Source organism: Castor canadensis, chromosome 4 (genome assembly GCF_047511655.1).
Source record: "Castor canadensis chromosome 4, mCasCan1.hap1v2, whole genome shotgun sequence".
NCBI lineage: Eukaryota > Metazoa > Chordata > Mammalia > Rodentia > Castoridae > Castor > Castor canadensis.
In genome coordinates, this window is record NC_133389.1 from 89,476,250 (window position 1) to 89,498,056 (window position 21,807).

General features: G+C 36.7%; 1 protein-coding gene across 15 annotated transcripts in view; it reads right to left on the reverse strand.

Moving 5' to 3' along the window:
• Nucleotides 1–21,807, reverse strand: part of Nckap5 (NCK associated protein 5) — a 927,122-nt gene that overhangs the window by 477,075 nt on the left and 428,240 nt on the right. For all 15 annotated transcript variants that reach the window (XM_074070604.1, XM_074070603.1, XM_074070605.1 and 12 more), the window contains one exon: nt 16,923–16,986. Coding sequence is in view for 13 of the 15 variants with exons in the window: in XM_074070598.1 (XP_073926699.1) it covers nt 16,923–16,986 (64 nt within the window). In the remaining 2 variants the exon portion in view is untranslated. The remainder of the gene's footprint in view (nt 1–16,922; nt 16,987–21,807) is intronic.

Here is a 21,807-nt window from a genome sequence, read left to right on the forward strand (position 1 = left end):
ATCAATAAACATAAGAAACCACATTAATAGAAGCAAAGACAAAAACCACTTGATCATCTCAATAGATGCAGAAAAAACCTTTGATAAGATCCAATGCCATTTCATGATAAAAGCTCTAAGAAAACTAGGAATAGAAGGAAAGTACCTCAACATTATAAAAACTATATATGACAGACCTACAGCCAGCATTATACAAAACAGTAAAAAACTGAAACCATTCCCTCTAAAATCAGGACCTAGACAAGGGTGCCCACTATCTCCACTCTATTCAACATAGTACTGGAATTCCTAGTCAGAGCAATTAGGCAAGAAGAAGGAATAAAAGGAAACAAATAGGTAAAGAAACTGTCAAAATATCCCTATTTGCAGATGATATGATCCTATACCTAAAAGACCCAAAAAACTCTACTCAAAAGCTCCAAGACACCATCAAGAGCTATAGCAAGGTAGCAGGATATAAAATCAACATAGAAAAATCATTAGCATTTCTATATACTAATAATGAACAAACTGAGAAAGAATGTATGAAAACAATTCCATTTACAATAGCCTCAAAAACAATCAAATACCTAGGAGTAAACTTAACAAAGGATGTGAAAGACCTCTACAAGGAAAACTATACACTTCTGAAGAAAGAGATTGACGAAGACTAGAAAGTAGAGAGATCTCTCATGCTTATGGATTGGTAGAATAAACATAGTAAAAATGGCTACACTCCCAAAAGCAATCTATATGTTTGATGTAATTCCCATCAAAATCCCAATGACATTCATCAAAGAGTTTGAAAAATCTACCGTTCAATTTATTTGGAAACAAGGAGGCCATGAATAGCCAAGGCAATACTCAGTAAAAAAACAACGCTGGAGGTATCACAATACCCGACTTCAAACCATATTATAAAGCAATAGCAAAAAAAACCAGCATGGTACTGGCACAGAAACAGACATGAAGACCATTGGAACAGAATAGAGGACCTGGATATGAAGCCACACAACTATAACCAACTTATCTTTGACAAAGGCACTACAAATATACAATGGAGAAAAGACAGCCTCTTCAACAAAAACTGCTGGGAAAACTGGTTAGTAGTCAGCAAAAAACTGAAACTAGATCCATGTTTATCATCCTGTAATAGTATTAACTCAAAATGGATAAAGGAGCTTAATATCAGACCCCAAACTCTAAAGTTGGTAGAGGAAAGAGTAGGAAATACTTTGGAACTAATAAGTATAGGCAAGGACTTTCTCAATGGAACCCCAGCAGTTCAGCAACTAAGAGACAACATAGATAAATAGGACTTCATAACTAAAAAGCTTCTGCTCAACAAAAGAAATGGTCTTTAAACTGAAGAGACCACCCACAGAGTGGAAGAAAATATTTGCTGGCTACACATCAGACAAAGGACTGATAACCAGAATATATAGGGAACTCAAAAAACTAAACTCTCCCAAAATTAATGAACCAATAAAGAAATGGGCAAGTGAACTAAACAGAACTTTCTCAAAAGAAGAAATTCAAATGGCCAAAAAACACATGAAAAAATGCTCACCATCTCTAGCAATAAAGGAAATGCAAATTAAAACCACACTAAGATTCTACCTCATCCCTGTTAGAATAGCCATCATTAGCAACACCACTAACAACAGGTGTTGGTGAGGATGTAGGAACTGCTGGTGGGAATGCAAACTAGTACAACCACTCTGGAAAAAAATTTGGAGGCTTCTTAAAAATCTAAACATAGATCTACCATATGATCCAGCAATACCACTCTTGGAGATATACCCAAAAGAATGTGACACAGGTTACTCCAGAAGCACCTGCACACCCATGTTTATTGCAGCCCATTCACAATAGCCAAGTTATGGAAACAGCCAAGATGCCCCACTACTGACGAATGGATTAAGAAAATGTGGTATTTATATACAATGGAATTTTATGCAGCCATGAAGAAGAATGAAATGTTATCATTCGCTGGTAAATGGATGGAATGGAGAACATCATTCTGAGCGAGGTTAGCCTGGCCCAAAAGACCAAAAATCGTATGTTCTCCCTCATATGCGGACATTAGATCAAGGGCAAACACAACAATGGGATTGGACTTTGATCACATGATAAAGCGAGAGCACACAAGGGAGTTATGAGGATAGGTTAGACACCCAAAAAACTAGGTAGCATTTGTTGCCCTCAATGCAGAGAAACTAATGCAGATACTTTAAAGCAACTGAGGCCAATAGGAGAAGGGGACCAGAAACTAGACAAAAGTTTAATTTGAGAAGAATTAATTTAGAAGTTAAGACACATGTACAGAAAAGCAATGCAAGTCAACTCCCTGTATAGCTATCCTAATCTCAACTAGCAAAAACCCTTGGTCCTTCCTATTATTGCTTACACTCTTTCTTCAACAATATTAGAGATAAGGGAAAAATAGTTTCTGCCAGGTAGTGAAGGGGTAAGGGAGCAGATGGAGGGAGTGGGAGGAAGAGGGGAGAAATGACCCAAACATTTTATGCACATATGGATAAAAAAAAAGAACATTGATACAGGAAAATAGAGGAGATGAACCTATTATGTTATAATACACATAGATGTGGAAATGTCACCAGGATAGTCCCAGTGTAGTTAATTGAAACAAAAATGTCATTTTTTTTCTTTTACACAATGGGAGAACAGGTCCTGCCTGAGGGGGTTGGTACCAATGGGAGGGAGGAGGTAGAGAAAGGACATAGGAGGGTGAATATAGTACAAATACTCTACACACATATATGTAAATGGAAAAATGAGACCTGTTGAAACTGTTCAAGGAATGGGAGGAGGGGGGTTAAAGGAGAATGGTGGAGGGTGTGAATTCAAGTATTATATATTTAATATATTCTAAGAACTTTTCAAATGCCATAGTGTAACGCCACCCAACACAGCAATAAAAAAGAGAAAAAATCCATATTGTCTGAAAAAAGATTAAAAAAAAAAAAAAGACAGAGCAATAAAAATGTGCAATCTGACCAGCAAAGAGAACTGAGATATGTGAGACAAAAATGGAGGCTCTCAGTTATGTCTCAGCTCTTTGAAGAGAAGAGAGTCGGGGCGGCGGGGGGAGCAGAAGAAGTCATCAAAGAAATAATGAAACTTCCCAAATTTGTTAAAATTTATAAACTTGAAGATTTAGGAAACTGAGTAAACTCCAAAGAGATAAACCCAATGAATACTACACCAACACATATCATAGTCAAGCTTCTAAGAATGAAAGACAAAGGGAAAAAAATCTTGAAAATAGTCAGAATGGCAGTGTACCCACAGGGTAAACCATTAGGATGACAGCACATTTCTCACTAAAAACCTTAGAGCCAAGAAGGAAGCGCCACAATATTTTTCAACTGCTGAAAAAAAAAAAAAACACCCAGAACTGTCAATCCAGAATCCTATACTCATTCAAAACATCCCTCAGGAATGAAGGGGAAATCCAGACATTCTCAGGTGGAGGGGGACTGAAGAAAATTTGCTGTCAATAGAGCTATCCTAAAAGATTGGTTAAGGTATGTTCTCCAAGCAGAAAAAAATAAAAAAACCTGATAAATAATGAATCAATACAAAATAGATTAAAGACATAAATGTAAGACCTGCAAAGACAAAACTCCTAGAAAAAACATAGGAGGAAAGTTCCTTAATATTACCCTGGGCAACAATTTTTTTTTTAAGATCACACCAAAAGCTCAGGCAATAAAAGCAAAAATAAACAAGTAAGACTACATCAAACTGAAACATCTCTTCACAGCCAAGGGAGCAATCAACAAATGAAAAGGCAGCCTCCTATAGGTATTTGCTATCTATACATAGCAAACTCAGTTAAAAAACAACAACAAAAAACCCACACAACTCAATAGTAAAAAAAAGTGATTTAAAAGTTAACAAAGGATCTGAACAGACTTTTTGGAAAGATTACATGAAAATGGCCAACAGGTATACAGAAGGATATAGGATGAACACTGCTGATCAAGGAACAGCAAACCAAAGCCACAATGATATAACACCTTGCAGCTGTTAAGAGGGCTAGTAAGTGACAAGTGTTGGCGAGGGTGTAGACAGAAGCCACATTTCTCACATTTCATTGTTGGTAGAAATGTAAATTGATATGACCATTATGGAAAACAGTATGGGGGTTCCCCAAAAAAGTAAAAATAAAACTATGTGTGACTTAACAATTCCTTGTATATAAAAACAATCAAAGGGAACTAAAATAAGCATCTCATGGAGCTGCCTGCACTTTCATTGCCATGTTATTACAATAACTCAAACATGAAACAACCTAAGTGCCTATCAGTGCATGGACAAAGAAATGATGGTATACATATATACACTGGAATAATATTCAGCCTTAAAAAAGAAAGATTCTGCCATTTGTGACATGGATTAACAGGTAGGACATTAGGTTAAGTGAAATAAGTTTTACATTAAAAGAAAAATATGGCACAGTATCACCTACATGTGTCATCTTTTTAAAAAAGATGAATATATACAGTGTAGAATGGCATTCACCTTGAGCAGGGAGAAGGAGGAAATAGGGAGAAATCAAAGAGTACAAATGGAATAAACCTAGAGCTCTAATGTATAGCATGAAGACTATATTTAATAATATTCTATTGTATAATGAAAATTTGCTAAAAGAGTAGATTTTGGATTCTCTTTCCAGACACATATGCAAAAGATAATAATGCAAGATGATGGATATGTCAGTTTGCTTGATTATAGTACTTATTTCACTTTGTGTATCAAATATGTTGTACACCTTAAACACACACAATGAAAATTTTAAGGCATGCTTATTTACACACAAACACACACACACACACACACGACACATATTCACAAAAGAAGGAATCTTGGGAGATCAGGACAAAAGAACATGGCGAGTAAAAATATGAGTGGAATACAATTGAATTTCCTCCTCATGAGTTTCCTAAGTTATGAAGTACAGACTAGTAATGCTGTTCTATAATGTTAAACTTAGAGGAAGTACTAGATAAGATATTCAAACATATACACTCAAAAACACTTAAGACAAACCAATTCTGAAAAATGTTTAACCTATAGGCAAGCAAGAGGAAAAAACCATGGAAATGAAAAACAAAGAGAACAAATAGAAAACAATGAATAAAATTGCAAACGTAGGCCATAACACACAAATAATTCCATTGAGAGTACATGGCCTCAATACGCCAATTAAAAAAAAAAGTTCTTAGAGTGAATTAAAAAAAATGACCCAACCTCACACTGCCTACAAAAAAAAAAACCTCACTTTAACTCTAACAATATAGTGACATAAGTAAAAGTATGAACAAAGATTATTCTGCAAGCATTGATCAAAAGGAAGCTAATATGTAACAGAAAGAAAAAAAGGAGCTAGAGTGGATACATTAATACCACAGAAAATTAGTAGGGACAGAGAGGTATATCATACAGGGTGAACACCCTTATCCAAAATGCTTGGGAATAGAAGTGTTTTAGATTTCAGATTTTATGCAGACTTTGGAAAATTTACATATATATATATATATATATATATATATACATACATACATAATAAGATCTCTCCGAGATGGGACCCAAGTCCTATATAGACTTTATACAGATGTCCCAAATGTAATTTTACAAAATATTTTTAGCGTGCTTTATTTTATGTGCAAGCCATTGGGTCAGGTATAGAATTCTACTCACAGCATCATGACAGTGCTCACAAACTTTTGAATTTTGGATGTAAGATTAGGACTGTTCACCTGTGTAATTTTTGTATGAAAACACTTTTTATTTCTTTTCAAACACTCCAGAATTCAGTGTGCTCTAATAATTAGTAACTAAAATTTTATTAAATTTATGAACACTTTTAAAGGAAATAAACAGAAGGTGACTAGATATTACAGTCTCTGTGTCATTCAGATGTATTTTATGTTTTGGTGTAAAAAGGAAATTTCTGATTTAATTCCAAATTAAGCTTAAAAAGGTGATTTTCCTTTTTAAATATTAATAGATTTTAGAGCCAGATGTGGTGGCATACATCTACGATTGCAGCAATGTGGGAGAAATAGGTAGAATAATCATGGTCTGAAGCGGGCCCTGGGAAAAAGCATAAGATCTTATCTGAAAAATAACTAACGCAACAAAGGGCTGGGGACATAGCTTAAGTGGTAGAGCACTTTGTCTAGCAAGCCGTAGGCCCTGAGTTCAAACCCCAGTACCACCAACACCAAAAAAAAAAAGTTATATGTGTTAGGAAATTAAGCATGCTGATGATTTTCTGTTTACAAATTGAGTTGGTCGCTGTGTTAGCAGTTGTTAAGGGCAAACTTATAGTGAATTTATTGCTTTTAAATATTTATTTTTGAACAAATACATATGTATATATACACATATATACAGTGTTCTCAGTATACACTTCAGGTAAAGGATGACAATTTTTATTTCCCCAAACCTCCAAACTGAAAGCCAAGGGAAATGGATTTGAACATGAACTTGATCACTCATCTAGACTGTCTAGTTCAATTTATACATCATGAAGAAACAAAGAACTGAGCCAGCAAACATAATGTAATTGTAACAGAATAAAATTTTAACTCACAATTGAAAAAAAAATTTTCCTCTACCACAAAGCCTTTAAAATGCATCTATTCCCCTAACCCAAAAAAATCTGAAATTGGAAATGCTTTTCAATGTAGGGGGGAGGTGGCACAAACAATGTATACATCTGGAAGTAAATGTAAAAATGATAAGATAAAAGGAGAAAGAAAAATAAAATAATTTTTCTAAAAAAGAAATTCTTTTCATTCCAAAACTTCTTGACTTTGTGTTTTAGAATATTTTGAAATTTTGTTGTATGGATGTTCAACAAGTAAAGTCTATGAAAATATACCAAAATCCAAAAAAACTGAAACCTGAAACGCTTCTGGTCCCAAGCACTGCAGGTAGGGAACACTCCACCTAAATAAGGAAGAGACAATACCTAACACGAGGCCTGCAAATCTGACTCCCACCTTCCTGAGCTCTTACTTTGCACCACATACAGGATGTGTACCTGTCCTGCCCTTCAGTGCTCCAGCAAGCACAACCATCAGACCAGGGACTCCAAACATGAAGACTTTTGTTTGTTGGATTTCCACATTCACTCCTCTCTTCCATTTCCAGTGATCATACATATTTTCCTATAATCTCTTCTCCCCACCTTCAATCTTGCTCATTTTAAAACTAACACTAAAATTTAAATTTTATAACTAAGTATTAGTACTAAAAATGTAAAATGAGTTTTTAACAGACCCAGACAATAAGGAGATAATTAGCATGTTATATAAGAGAGATTGATGGAGTACAGACAACACTAGATATTTGATTGTTAATAGGTATACATAAAAAACAAAACAAAACATATTCTGTTTCCATTGAGGTTAGGCCTAGTTAGACAGCTATTCATTCAACGAGATTCCTTGATGATTCACGTATACTGAATCACTAAAACAGGTATACAAAATGCTGAGTTTCTCAAGTTTATTTAAACTTTTGTTTTTCACACTATACACTCCAGATGCCAAGAGGTGAAGGCTAATTTCAGAGGTGGTGACTAACAGTTCAAAACTGCTTTGCTGACTTCTTTAAAGTTGTGCACTGTAGAGGATAACATGAGTACAAAAGCAAGACATGCTGAGGTGAAGAACTAAAAAAATTAAGTTCTGCTGAAAAATGTTGCTGTCAAAATAATCCAATATAAAGTTCAAGAAAGTATGATGACACAGACTTCCAAGAACCCAGTGAAAGCTCTTTGCCAGAATGTCCAGAGAACAGAACCAGAATATCCACATCTCAGGTTCTCTGACAACAGATATTCCTACAAAACAAGTGTGAAAACTACCACAAACCTGTCATGCCTGCCTCTGGATTCACTTTGTCTTCTCACCCAAACCACTTATCAACCACTGGCCAAAGGCACCTGGGCCAGACTTCTCCACAAGACATGTGTGCCTTGTCTGAGCCAATGAAGAGGGGAAATTAACCAGTGTGAAAGTCTACACAATGACACTCAAATGGGGGTCTCACCACGGCTCCTTGAAATATCACGGGAATCAAAAATCTTGAAATTGAGTTTTAATAACAATTAGGAACAAGACAATTCTTGACAAATGTGCCAAGGGAAGACAGCACAGGTGGGGGCCACTCCACAAATGGTGTTGGAACGGGGCAGGAATATTGAGGGCAAAGTCAAGGTTAGCCTAGGATACAGTCTGAAGAAACCATTGTATACATCATAACATCATAATGAAAATAAATCTGATTGAGTCAAGATTGCAAATTTCAAAGCTTCATTAGAGAAACAAAAAGGTACTGAAATCTAGAAACTCATGAGTTTGCTTCCCCTTGGGGAAACCAGAAGGAAAGCTACCGTGAAGAGTAAAGGCACAGGGCTTCCAAAAGGTAGGAGCAAAAGAACTGAACATGCAGCACTCAGCCCTGTGCTGCCTATGCTCCTCTAGCCTCCAGTGCTCTGGTAGGGCAGCAGAGAAAAGTCTTCAAGGCACAGAAAAGCTGAGAGTGGGACCAGTGAGCAAGAGAACCCCACTATGAATGCAAATGCTGTCAGTTTGGCTTTTAAAGCAGAGCTCGTGAGGGCTCCTACATGTCCCAACACGGGCACTGGGATAAAGCAAAGGAAATCCCAAAGCAGTGTTCACACTACTACAGAAAATTTCCAGATTCTGGCCTAAGAATCACTTGAGGGTTCCACCAAGATGAAGCAAGCACATTCTAGCTGGTCTCTCCCCCACTGAGCACAGTTACAAATCCTGGGCAGAATGTGTTCACAGCCATGTGAAAAGTGAATGGTAGAAGGAAAATTGGAGGAGATCAGAATTAGGAGTCCTATGACCCAGCAGTGAGTTCAACATTTTTCCCTCTCTGGTGTCACCTGGCCTAGTCTCAAACACTCACTGAAACTCAAAAGCACACGCTAAGGTGGGGACAGAGACAGCGCTGAAAAGAACTCTCTCTTTAGACCAAGGAGCAAGAGAACGACCTCTGGAGGCTCAGAGAAAGTGAAGACATGCAGTGAGGAGCTTAGTCCATTTCCCCTTTCCTCCCTTCCCAGCTGCAGCAAGTCTGCAGTGGAGGTGGCTGGGAAGGAGGTTGCTCTGATGGCAGGGTGACTACCTAACACTACAGTCTGAAGGCAGGAGGCTTCTTCCCAGAGAAGCTAGAATTACAAGAAGGAGAGGAAAATTCCCACTGCTGTTCCTTCTCTCTGAACTCCAGATTACTTCTGACTACTGAACTCCAGACATCAGAGTGAACGTGGGAGAGGAACAGAAAGAAGAGAAGGAAAAACTACATCTCCAGGTGTCTGAACGGAGAATCATGCCGGGTTGAATTCCTGGTCAAGCAGCATCGCTGACTTGGAATAAAAGACATTTACCTAAATGTGACTGTGACCTCAGTAGTCAGGATCACCTGCAGGAACAAGTGCTATGTAGTCAGAAGAAGATCTTGGAGTGATATTTCTCCTGGAAAAAGCCATCAGGATATCTGGAGGTTCCACACCCATCTAACTTTTCAAACATAGTTGAATGCTAGATTTATGAAGCTATATAATCCACAGTATTATTTTAAGGGTTTCTCTGAAAATTGCTAGCATTTTCCCTGTCTACATCTGTTTTATCTGTTGCAATAAAGAGTGGTTAGCTAATTAACCACCTTTTACCTTCCCAGTTTATGACCTCATTGGCATACCTTCACTATGCACAGATCTCAAAAATAACATACTTTCCAATATGTTCCCCTGAGCAAACTAATAATATTCTCTCATCTTTGTTGCTGATGGTATTATTTCTTAATTTCAACATTTTACTTAAATTCACTTAAGATTGTCAATGATGAAATATTTTAAAAATTCAGGAAATATTTCTGAATATCAGACATCACTTAACTCTACTCAGATTTAACAGACTTTTTAGAGCATTTTATGACATTTGCTTTAAAAATTAAAAATAAATATAACCTAAGACTTCTCTTCCCCCAAGGTATCCATTATTCTAAATTTGGTGAATGATATTTCTATACATGTCTAGCTCATTTGAACTGGTGCAGACATTCACTATTTGAAGACATCAGCTCATTCCTCTGTTCTCCTAAGGGGCCTTGCGATTGTTTTGATTTGTTACTGGAAAAGGTTCTGGAGTGTGCGTCTCCACTGAATCACTGTGCACGTAGGTTAAAATTTCTATAATAAAGAAACATAAAGGTGTCATTGCCACGTCTCAGGCTGCTTTGGCTTCAACCTTACTAGGTAAGACAATATGGATCTCCTAAATGTCTACATCTGTTACATCCTCACCAACACGCTAGAATTCCAAATTCCACATATCCTTACCTACTGGAGTCCTCAGACTTCTAAAATTTTTCCAAGCAGCTGAGCATGGGATGCCACCAATGATATTTTAATCTATCATCTTCATTTTTCTGAACAAGAACCTTTCCTTGTTGATTGGTTCTGACACTTCCCTATCAGCCTGTCTTGAAAATATCCTAGTTTTTCACTTTGCTAATAACATCATTTTGTAAGCAAAGATGTTTTATTTCCAGTGTATTCAATTTCATTAATTTTCTATTTATGGCTTATGTATTTTACCTTTTTCTGAAAAGCAAAATTCTTAGTTCAATATTATTATATCCCCTTCCACTAACCTCAAAAAGTCTTAAAATTTTTGTTTTAAAATTTTCAATTTTTCCAAAATTCAGTTTTCTCCATGGTATTTGGTAACAATGGAATAAACCCATTTGCCATATAAATTGTTACCATAGCATTTTAAAACTGTCCATTCTTTTCTCACTAATTTGCAATTCTACTTCCATTATATTCCCCTGTATATTAGGTCGACTTCAAGGCTCTCCATTCTGATTTAATGTTTATTTGAATATCTTGCCACAATATCACATTGATTTAATTGCTTGCAATTTAATAAATCTTCACTCATGATGAATACAATGCCCCCTTATTGTCCTTTTTAAACATCGTATCACTTACATAAATGTCTAATTTTCAATTTTAATATCTGTGTTCACTTGTTGAAAGCTGTGAAAACCCTGCTGGGATTCTGACTGGAGTTGTATTGAATGTACATAGCACACTCTGGGGTGAGTCTGTGTCTTTATAGTTCATAATAAATCTTCCTCTCCATTAATACAGCATAATTTTTCTGCTACTTTTAGTCTTTTTTCAGCCCTTAATAATTTTCTCCATATTTCCTCATACATTTCTTTTTGGATTTATTCCTACATGTGTTTTTATAGGACTTTAAATACTATATTTTTAAAAGTACACTTTTTAGGGACTGATGACTGACATAGGGATGCTATTGATTTTGCATATTCATTGTAATCTTTTAAAAGTTTGTCTTAAGATTCACTTGGATTTTTCTAGTTAGATAATCACTTACAAACAAACTATTTTTCCCCTACTCTTAACCCACTTACTTGTCTTGTGTTACTGTGCTAGCTGGGATTAGAAATCAGGTGAACACAAGCAGTGACAGGAGGCTTCCTAGCCTGGTGATGGTTTTAAGAGGAATGCTCCTAACATTTCATGATGAAGTATAAGTTACTGAAGATTTTCACTGGGCATCCTTTGTCAATTTAAGGAGATTCCCTTTTATTCTTGACTAACTATGTTTTAAAAAATACCAGAAACTCTCTTTCTTTCTTTAATATGTTTTTTAAATGCCATGAGCTAATACTGACTTTTATTAACTGTTTCACTCTGTATCTATTAGGGTTTTGTTTTGCCTTTTAACCTATTACTTTTGTCAATTATATTAGTGAATTTTTCAATGTTGAGCAGTCATGGCATTCCTGGGATAAATACAGGCTAAAATAAGTCTTATAAAAGTGAGGTAGCACTCAGCTCCATTAAAAGGAAGCAGATTTCTTTGGAGAAATGCCTGATTCTAAGATAGGGATGGAAATATACAAGATGAGCCTACAAGAGAAAGAAATTAATTACAGAAAGAAAATGCTAAGAGGAAGAAGAAAAGAAAGAAAAAGGGATTCAAGGAGTCAAAACAAGAGCACATAATGGCCAAAGCTGGAATCATTTGAGCAAAAAAAAAAATACTGGTTTATAACACAAAGTATAAAATAAGTATTGATGCACTCATGAAGATACAAATAAATGACTGAATAAATAAATGCATGGTGAAGAAGAGATAAATGTGTCAGAAAGAAGACAAAATAATTTATGTAGCTATTCCAGTGCTGAGGATGGAGAACATAACTCCTCACTCATAAGTGTGGGCTTAAACAGAACAACTGGACTCCAAAGAGAAAGAAAATGGGAGGAAGAGTAACTTACAGCAGGGAAAGCTTACAAACACTTTCTCAGCTAAGGAGTCAAGGTTCATATCAACACTGAAACACCATGTTAATTGAATACATTCTTTGTATCATGTGATAAAAAATGGTACTTAAACTTGTGGTCTTACCTCCCAAAAATCCACCTAGCTCTAATCATGAGAAAAATATCAGACAAATCCCAGTGAGACAAATTCTAACCAGTTTACTCAAAATTGTCAAGGTTATCAAAACCAAGGAAAATCTGAGAAACTGTCAAAACCAAGAGAAGCCTAAGGAGACATGACAGTAATAAATGTAATGTATACTTTGGCTGAGATGCTGCAACAGGATCCTGAAACAGGAAAACTATGGAAATCGAAATGAAGAGTTTGTTAATAATAATGTTATTAGTTGTGATTCGTTGTGACAAATGGAACACACTAATATAATGTCTTTTATAGGGGAAACTAGGTATGAGGCATGTAGTAGCTCTACACTAACCTCAAAATTTTTCTGTAGTGAAAAGTTTATTTTTAAAAAGCAAAATGTGGGTATTTCTCTCATTTTCCTATTATGGGACCAGTTTGTATCATAGTACCTTCAATAGCACAGGACAGAATCCTGTCATTGACCCAAGTTGATATGGACATTTGCAATACAATAAGGGTGACAGAAATGGTTACATAGTTTAATAGATGATGTTGGAAACTAGCTATCAATTGGGGAGAAAAAAATCCTTCTGATCCTTTCCTCATGACAAAACATTCCAGCCTAAACTTTACAAAGATATTCACATTGAAAATAATAAAAGTTCTATAAGATGAGAATGAATATCTTTATACTCTTGAGATGAAATGAGTTTTCCTTAATCATAACAAAATTTAAGATGGCATTGAAGTCTTTTGTTTTATTTTGTTTTTTGGGGACAGTATGTCACTATGTAGCCTAGGTTTGCCTCAGCCTCTTGCCTTCTGGGATTACAGAGACACTAAAGTCTTGTATTATTATTATGTTGATAATGATGATGATGACAACGATGGGGGACCCTGAAGCCTTAAAGACAGAATAGAAGACTGAAGTCATGGCTCAAGTGATAAGAGCACCTGCCTAGCAATTACAAGATTCTGAGTTCAAACCCTAGTACTGAAATGGAAGGGAAGGAAGGGAGAGAGGAAAAAAGGAGGGAAGGAGGGAGGGAAGAAGAGAGGAAGGAAGGAAGGAAGGAAATAACATGTAGTACATATGGCTAGTGATATGTAGAATGAACACAAGCTGAAACAATCTTTCATAAGGAAGAGAGGCTGTGAAAAATAATGAAAAGTAAGTGTGAAAAACAGCAGTGACAGTTTTTTCCTGGAAGAGTTAAGAAAACAAATATAAAATATCCAGTATGATGAAAGCTTTCTAAATAAGCCCTGCCCTAATAGAACTGAAAGCAGAGAAAAATGCCAAAATTAGTAATGTATCCAAGGTAACATGGCTAAATTCTGGTGGAAATGGATTTGACACTGGCCCTGCTTCACTCCCAAGCTGCTGTTCTAACTCCACAGTTGTGTTCCACAGATGTTAGCCACGAACAGGAAACCTTTCTACATGCAATGTGGAATCCAGCATGGACCCCAGAGCAGAAAAGGGGACCTACTAGTGAAACCCTAATAAAGTTTAGTTTAATTAATAGTAATATACCAATGTGCTTCGCTTAGTTTTGTAATTGCACCACAGTTATATAAGATGATAATGTAGGAGAAACTGAGTGAGGGGCAGACAGGTCTGCAACATTTCCATAAACCTAAATTATTTCAAAATGAAGAGTTTATTCAAAAAACAAATTTCTCAAAATGATGTTTATGTGCACACTTTTAAGTGAAGAGATTTATTACATACAACAAAATTTTTTAAAGGGCATATTTGCAGTGAAGATTTTGATTATTACAGGTTTATTAATGACTTCTAAAAGTAAATATCTACCTTACAGGATTTCTTTATACCTTTTTTCCTTTCTTGTGGATAAACACAGAAAACCATCAACAGCAGTTTTTAAGAACTATTTAAAAGGTGATCGGGTTGTGATGAAATGTTTTTCATGTCTTCTATAGATGTGATGGAAATGCAGTATAGAATTTGCAATAGCAAGGAGTAAATTTAATAGATTAATAGAAATGCCTGATTTTATGAGATGTCATAAACTGAAAGAATCAGTATTTCAGAAATAGTGAATTCTAGGAGCAGAAAAGCTGCAGCATATAATTAGGTTAAAAAAAAACTTGGAAGAATTTGACTATGTAGGAAAGAGAAAGAATGGAGAAGAAACCTAATGAAGATCATGGATTATAGTTATCTCCAAAGAACTGAGATATGATAAATGATAGGAAAATAATACTATTAAACCAGGTCACATAACTGCTGCACTCAAAGCTTTCCAGTGGTTCCAATCACTGACAGCATGAGTCAGAGACCCATGGGGACCTTGGTAACCTGGCCTGACTTTCTCCTTCACTTTCAATTCCAGCCCACCTTTCCACACTTAGTTCCTCAGGCCCTCCAAGCCCTGGTATTTGCTGAGTTCCCTGTCTGGAACACCTGTTATTTTGATACCCTTGTTACAAATTCCTCCACCTCCCTCAAGTTTTGCTCAAATACTAACTTTTCAGTGACTGATCACTATGAACATTCTATTTAAAATGATGAGTCCCAACACCTCCCTATCTCCCCTAGTGTGATCTTTCAGCTTCTCATAATTGCTTCTATGATCTAAATTTTAATTATATTAAATGTCTGTCTCCCCAGCTGCTAACTATAAGCTCTCAAATGTTTGTGTTTCATTCACTGATATTTCTACAGGGCCTAGAATGGTGTTTGATAAATTCGTGTCAAGTTAATCAATATAAAAATGAGCTTTTTCAGTACCATCATTAAAATTAGAGTAATTAAACACTGGTAACTTTTCTGCAGTCATTTATGAAGCAACTAGAATTATCTTTCTGCCTGTAGTTTCAAGATAGTTTCTACAGTATACAATTATTTCTATACTGTTTTTTTGTTTTAGTAAAAGACTAAGACACTTAACTATCTGAGATCACCTTAACTCAGGCACAATGTCAGAGTCAGAAAGAATAAATTTCCTTCTTTCAAAGCCTGCTCTTCATATGAGTTTCAATAGCACTTTGTTATCACCAGAAAAAACTACACATCATAAATACTTCACATAGGCCAGTGTTCAGTAGCTGGATCCACTAAGCTAACAGAATTGACAATTCCAACCTCCTCATTTGCAAGACGAGAAAACTGCAAAGTCACTTCCTCACAGTCAGAACTCCACTGATGGCAGTGGTGAATGGGAGCTCATCCTAAAAGAAGACTGAAGCTCATCCTAAAAGCCTGAAGGGTACCAACACTTCCAAATGCAGCAGGAAGTTCAGATAAGAAAGGTTGAGTTTGTCATTCAGCTAGACCTTTAATTTCTCCAACTTCTTTCCATTTCATTGCTCAATGATGCTTGTAAGGGGTTCCTTCAAATTGTTTGAACATTCAAGATTTTGCCTATATTCCTATTGCTAGAAAAACAAACTGTGATTACCTGGCCAAAGTATTTTAGCATGTTCACAGCCACTGTATCTTAAAGATTCCCAGTCAATCTTCAGTAACTCAACTCCTGCCCTTTGTGTTGTCTTCTGAGAGAAGGGTAAGGCCAGCATATTTTACAAACTTTTCACTCTTTTCAGTGGATGGATTGTTACTTTCCCCTCATGAAATCAAATGGAAGCAACATTCAGGGGCTGAAAATGTGTCACTTCTCTTTTCAAAAAGAACGAATTCTTCCACTGAAAAATTGCACACAAGCTGCTGTTTTGTCATAAATGAGGAAAAAAGTAAGTCTGGTGTTATATTTTCTTCTTTAAGGTAGCAACAGCAGTTAATCTATACACATACACTCCCTGGGTACCCAGCCAGTCACCTCAGATGTTACAGTGCCACACGGGCGGATACTTTGGCAAAGACTAGTCTATAAAATGAAGCTACTATGAACCAAAACAACCATATTGACTTTTAGTATGACTAAAGCACCAAGAAACGTCAGTTTTCTCAATGGCACAAGCTGAAAAGGACAGTGAGAAATATATTGCAAACAGTCAAGAGGAGTAAAAAAACAAAAGACAATTACATTAGCAAACATCTTGGTGTTCTTTTAGCTTATTTGTTCAAGTTCAAAGAACTGAGAGGATGGAATTATGGTGTACAGTCCTTATTGCTCATTTATGGGCTTTGTGCTCACAGTTGGAAGCCTGGACATCCAGTATTCTTTCTTGAAATAAAGTGTTATAACCCTTAGAATATTTTAACATCTTTTCAAAGCCTAAATAGTTTTTTCCCAAATGATCTCTCTCCTTGCCCCCAAATGGCAGAGCTGTCTATGAACTGCATTATAAATACATCATTTACCAAAATATCATTAACTTTTCTGCAAGCAAATATTTCCCTAAGATATCCTTACTGAGACAAAATGAATTTTTAGGCCAGAGATTTCGGGATAGGAGTTACAGAAGGAAGAGAGAGCAGCTAGGACTTACCATAGCCCCCTCATTCGTTCTTTGGGCAACTTCTCTCTGTAGTCGGGCCACAGCCAGCTTCTCCCTGGAGAAACAGAAGCTCATGATTAGTGGACTATTCCCTGGGTAGAGGTGACACCACATGAAATGGTTCCATTGAGGTCTCCAGTGGAACATCTTCCTTTGCTTAGCTCACTTCCTCCATGACACATTTTATAAATATTTAAAGTGATTGGTCACTAATGTGTTGTTTTCATCCAGTGTCGTAATAAAGATTCTTTTGCCATGGAGTTCATAGCCAAAGGGAAGAAATGTTTAATGTTGAGTTAAAGCTTTAAGTTCATGAACACGTATCATTTGTAGGTTAATCCTCTACCACTGAAATACTTCACTTGTCCCTTCTGCATCAACTTTGCTTATGTAGTTTAATTATCTTTGTTTTGCTCCTTTAAACCAATACTGAATTTTGTTGGTTTGGTTTGATTTCACTTTGGTTTTTTGAGACAGATTTCACTACATGGTCCAGGCTTACCTCAAACTTGTAATTTTCCTTCCTCAGTCCCCTGAGTGCTGGAATTACAGGTATAAAATACCATGCCTAGCCCCAATACTGAATTTTTAAAAGCAAACAAAACATAACACATTACTATCCTCTTTTTTCTTGCAGTACTGGGGTTTGAACTCAGGGCCTACACTGTGAGCCACTCCATCAGCCTTTCTTTGTGATGGTATATTTCGAGATAGGGTCTCAGAAACTACTTGCCCAGGCTGGCTTAAAGCCATGATCCTCTGGATCACTGCCTTCTGAGTGGTCAGGATTACAGGCATGAGCCACAAGCACCCAGCAACACCTTACTATTCTTAAAAAATAATAGTAAATGGTCTGTAGGCTTGCTGTATGACCCTCACTGTGTTGAGTGTTTTCCCTGTTCTCACACGAACCTGACAACTGCCCTGGGTTTTAATTACTCCATTCTATAGATGAAGAAACTGAAGATCAGACAGGCTAAGTAAAAAAACTGAGTAACTAGCTGCACGTAATAGTTTTAGGATCAAGTTTTAGGTTTCCCTATTTCAAAGCCTCAGTAAAAACTTCTGCGTATCTTCTTTCAAGATCTAGGAAGTATGAAAAATATAGATTTAAATGTTAGTACTGTCTACTTAGCAATGGGGTTCATTTTATATTCCTTATACTTGTAATTCTCAATTCACTTACAGCATATTAAATAGTCACGAAAATTTTAAGAATGCTTTTGTCGAGTTACAGATACCTGCATTTTGGACAGCTTTTTAATTATTTTTTAAATAGCTGGTAGATGATATAGAGCTAAGTGACCTGTACCTACAGTCTCCAACATTAGTTTTAGCAAGGATTTCCCCTGAAATCCTTCTACCGTGAAGACATGAAACTACGTGAGTGCTATTCCACCCCTCCATCTGCCCTTGCACGGGGTCAGCTGCATGCAAACAAAGAGAAAGTTGCTCATTTGCAGAGTGACAGGGCTTCTTCCCTCCTCATTGCCTGGGTCTTTGAAATGTCTCTGATTGCTAAGAAAAGTTACGCTAGACAGGCAATGCTAGAATTTAAACTCATCCATGGATGGCACTTACTTTATTTTATCATTTTAATTAAGTACATTAGTTTCAGTGTAATGAAAAACTTGGAAAGGAGGGCTGGGGGCATAGCTCCAGGAGTAGAGTACTTGCCTAGCATGTGTGAGGCCTGGGTTCATCCCCAGCACTGGGGAAAAAAATCAGAGAGAAGGGAAGCATGGAAAGACAGGTAGCATAGGAACACTAACTCCTGATCTTCCACAACAGGAAGACAGTGGATAATGTCTAAAACTGGTCAGTCTAGAAACACTACCTAGATACAAGGATGGAAAACTTACCACACAGACCAAAAAGAACAGAGGCAGGGAAGAAGGGAAACATATCTTACAAATCTTATCACTGCACCTGATTTCCTAACCAGGCTCGTGTGTTATTTAACTAAAAACTTATCGATTTGGGTTGGGTGTACACCTATAATCCCAGCACTGGGGAGGCTGGGGCAGAAGGACTGCAAATTTGAGGACAGCCTGGGCTTTAGAGTGAGACCCTGTCTCAATAAACCCCTCCACAAAAACCCCAAGCTTCTCAATATGTGTATGATTTTTAATACACACACACACACACACACATGCATGTATATATGTGTTGAACCCAAGGCCTCATTCTTGCTATGTAGGTAATTTTAGTTATTTCTAGGCCAGGATGTCATGGTTTTTTCCCCAGGGCCAGACTGAGATAGTGAACTTCCTATCTTCATTTCCCACTGGGACCACAATTATATACCACCACACCTAACTTGTTTTTGAGATGGGGTCTCACTGAATTTTTGCCAAGACGGGCATTGGGTCATGAGCCTCCAGATTGCCACCTCCGGAGTAGCTAGGAAGCTAGGATTCCAAGTGTGCATCACCATCTAAGATATGTTTTACATTAACTGATCAGCTCACTTGCTTTTATTGTTGATGAAATGAATTACAGGAGAGAACAACTAAAGCCTCAGCACCAAGTGACTCACTCATTGTCATAGTCCTGAGAAGACCCACTGAAAGGTTTTGGTAAATCAAGGCAAAAATAAGAACTGGAAGGGCCTTGGAGTCTTTGGGTAACATTTTAAAGTACATACCACAAATGGTTCATAACTGTTTTTCTTTCTTAAGTGAGATTCAATATACAGAAGAAAATTAGGGAATCTTAAGTGCACAGTTAAGTGCACTTAAAAATTGAGGTATCAGAAGTGTGCAAGGTGAACATGTCCCCATCACTGACCCCTCGGCAAAACACAGGAATGTGACCAGACCCAGCCGTGACAAGGCAAGTAGCTAAGGCCAATGTACTGACACTCCCCTGCCACAAGGCCTTCTGAAGTGTAGAGGCATTTAATTCCACAGAACACCACACTGACAGCCTTACATTCTCTCCACTGTGTATTCAGCATACTTTTCTTCTGAATAAAACTCTGTATTTCTCCATGACCACCAGAGGCAGTGAAAAATAGGAATGTAGGAATTAATACATTTCTGTAGGTAGTTGACTGTTGTGGTATAGTTAGTATCTTATTTTTTTTTTTGAGGCAGGGTCACACTATATAGCCCAGGCTTGCCTCAAACTCAAGATTCTCCTGGAGTGCTAGGATTACAAGAGGATGCTACCATACCCAGCTTAATATCTTTTGCAAATGTCTTCAATGTCTGGCTGAACAAAAGGCAGTTGGATTCTCACATCTGCTTCTGCAACAGTCTGTTGTGATAGCACACACAGAAAACTCCACACATGAAAAAAAGGCAAATATCATCTGAGTGTTATTATGAAAATAGTTCTGACCATGCAGATCCATTGAAAGGGTCTTAGAACTATGCCAGAAGTATACGAGTATACCATACCAGAAGACAGATACAGAACTAGGAATGGAGGAATGTTTTGGAAAATTGCCTTGACTCATCCTTCTCGATTGCTGAAGTCTCAGAGAAGGATTTAATATATATGCTAATGGCATGTTAATTTTTCACAGAGTGGTTTAACATAAAAGAGACGATTCTAGGAACAGAACAAGAATCTATCTTATCGCTATCATCCAACAAACTAAGAGTCTTCATACAGTATAAAGGGTAGGAACATCACGATTTTGTGCCTAAAAGAGGTGGACTCCATAACAACTATTAGGAACTGTCACACTGTCAAATCTTAATAAATTCAATTTAGAGAAAATGTGAATGGTTTTAGCTTTCACATAGCATTTTAAAAGGAACATATTAATAAATCACAAAATTTTGTGGACTGCCCACGTATTCTGTTTGTAGGCATCCAATAAAGACTGAATGAACCAACAAGAAAGGAAAATTCCTACAGGTGCCTCATGTTAACCATTCAAATTGGTGAAACAGAGTAAAACAAGTGAAAATAGAAACAGCAATTTTAGTTAGAAACAAAGAATAGATACATGCCCAACTGCAAAGGATCATGTGGAAATAGGTGGACAAATACAGGGAATTTCAGAGAAATCTGGGCCACAGGAAACACAAATCCCAAACAAGCCCTACTCATCTACAAGTGGGAAAATTGGTCAAGTTGAGACAACTGGGAGTTTCAGCCACTCAAAGTAGCTAGATGGTGAAGGGGCAGGAATTTCAAGAAGAGCAAATACAAAAAAAAATGTGTCTTTGCTAACTATTCAATCATTGTTTTAAATCATTTATGCAGGAAATACAGCATTTATTATCATGGTTCCAACAGTTCAGGGTCCTCTTGGGGTATACAGGCAAGGCAAGTAGCAGCTAAGTCCCCCTACAGCAGTGGTGTCACTCCAGCTCTGCTAGTTTATGAACCAGGCTTCTGAATCCTACTTCCTTAAAGAAGACTGTGGAGGTAAAAAAAACCAAACAACAAAAAAGGAGTCTTTCTTTAGGTTCCATAGCTTTATATTCTAAATATTTCAAGGACTTGGTATCCCATGTGTGCATTTTATGGCAGTATTGTTAAAGTAGAAATTATATTTGAAGAAAATGTCATCCTTTAGTAAAACTAAGGAAGTGATAAAGTTGTTGAGTAGGTGAAAACATCTATGACACAATTCTCAGGATTTCTAGACATCACCATTTCTGGGATCAAACTGTCAACTAAATAAAGATATCAAAAATAAAGTAATTTACTGATAATTTTTAACAGTAATCTAGTTCACTCTTTGGTTGAGTAGTCCCTGGCAAACCATGTCTCCAAACCCCCATGGTCCCAGTACATGTGTGAAACCAGTTAGGACTAGCATCTTTTTCGTGCAAATTGGAGATTCTTACCAATAGCTTTGTGCAAAAAATAAACAAAGAATACTTGACTTGTAAGCTACCCAAAGCAAATTAAA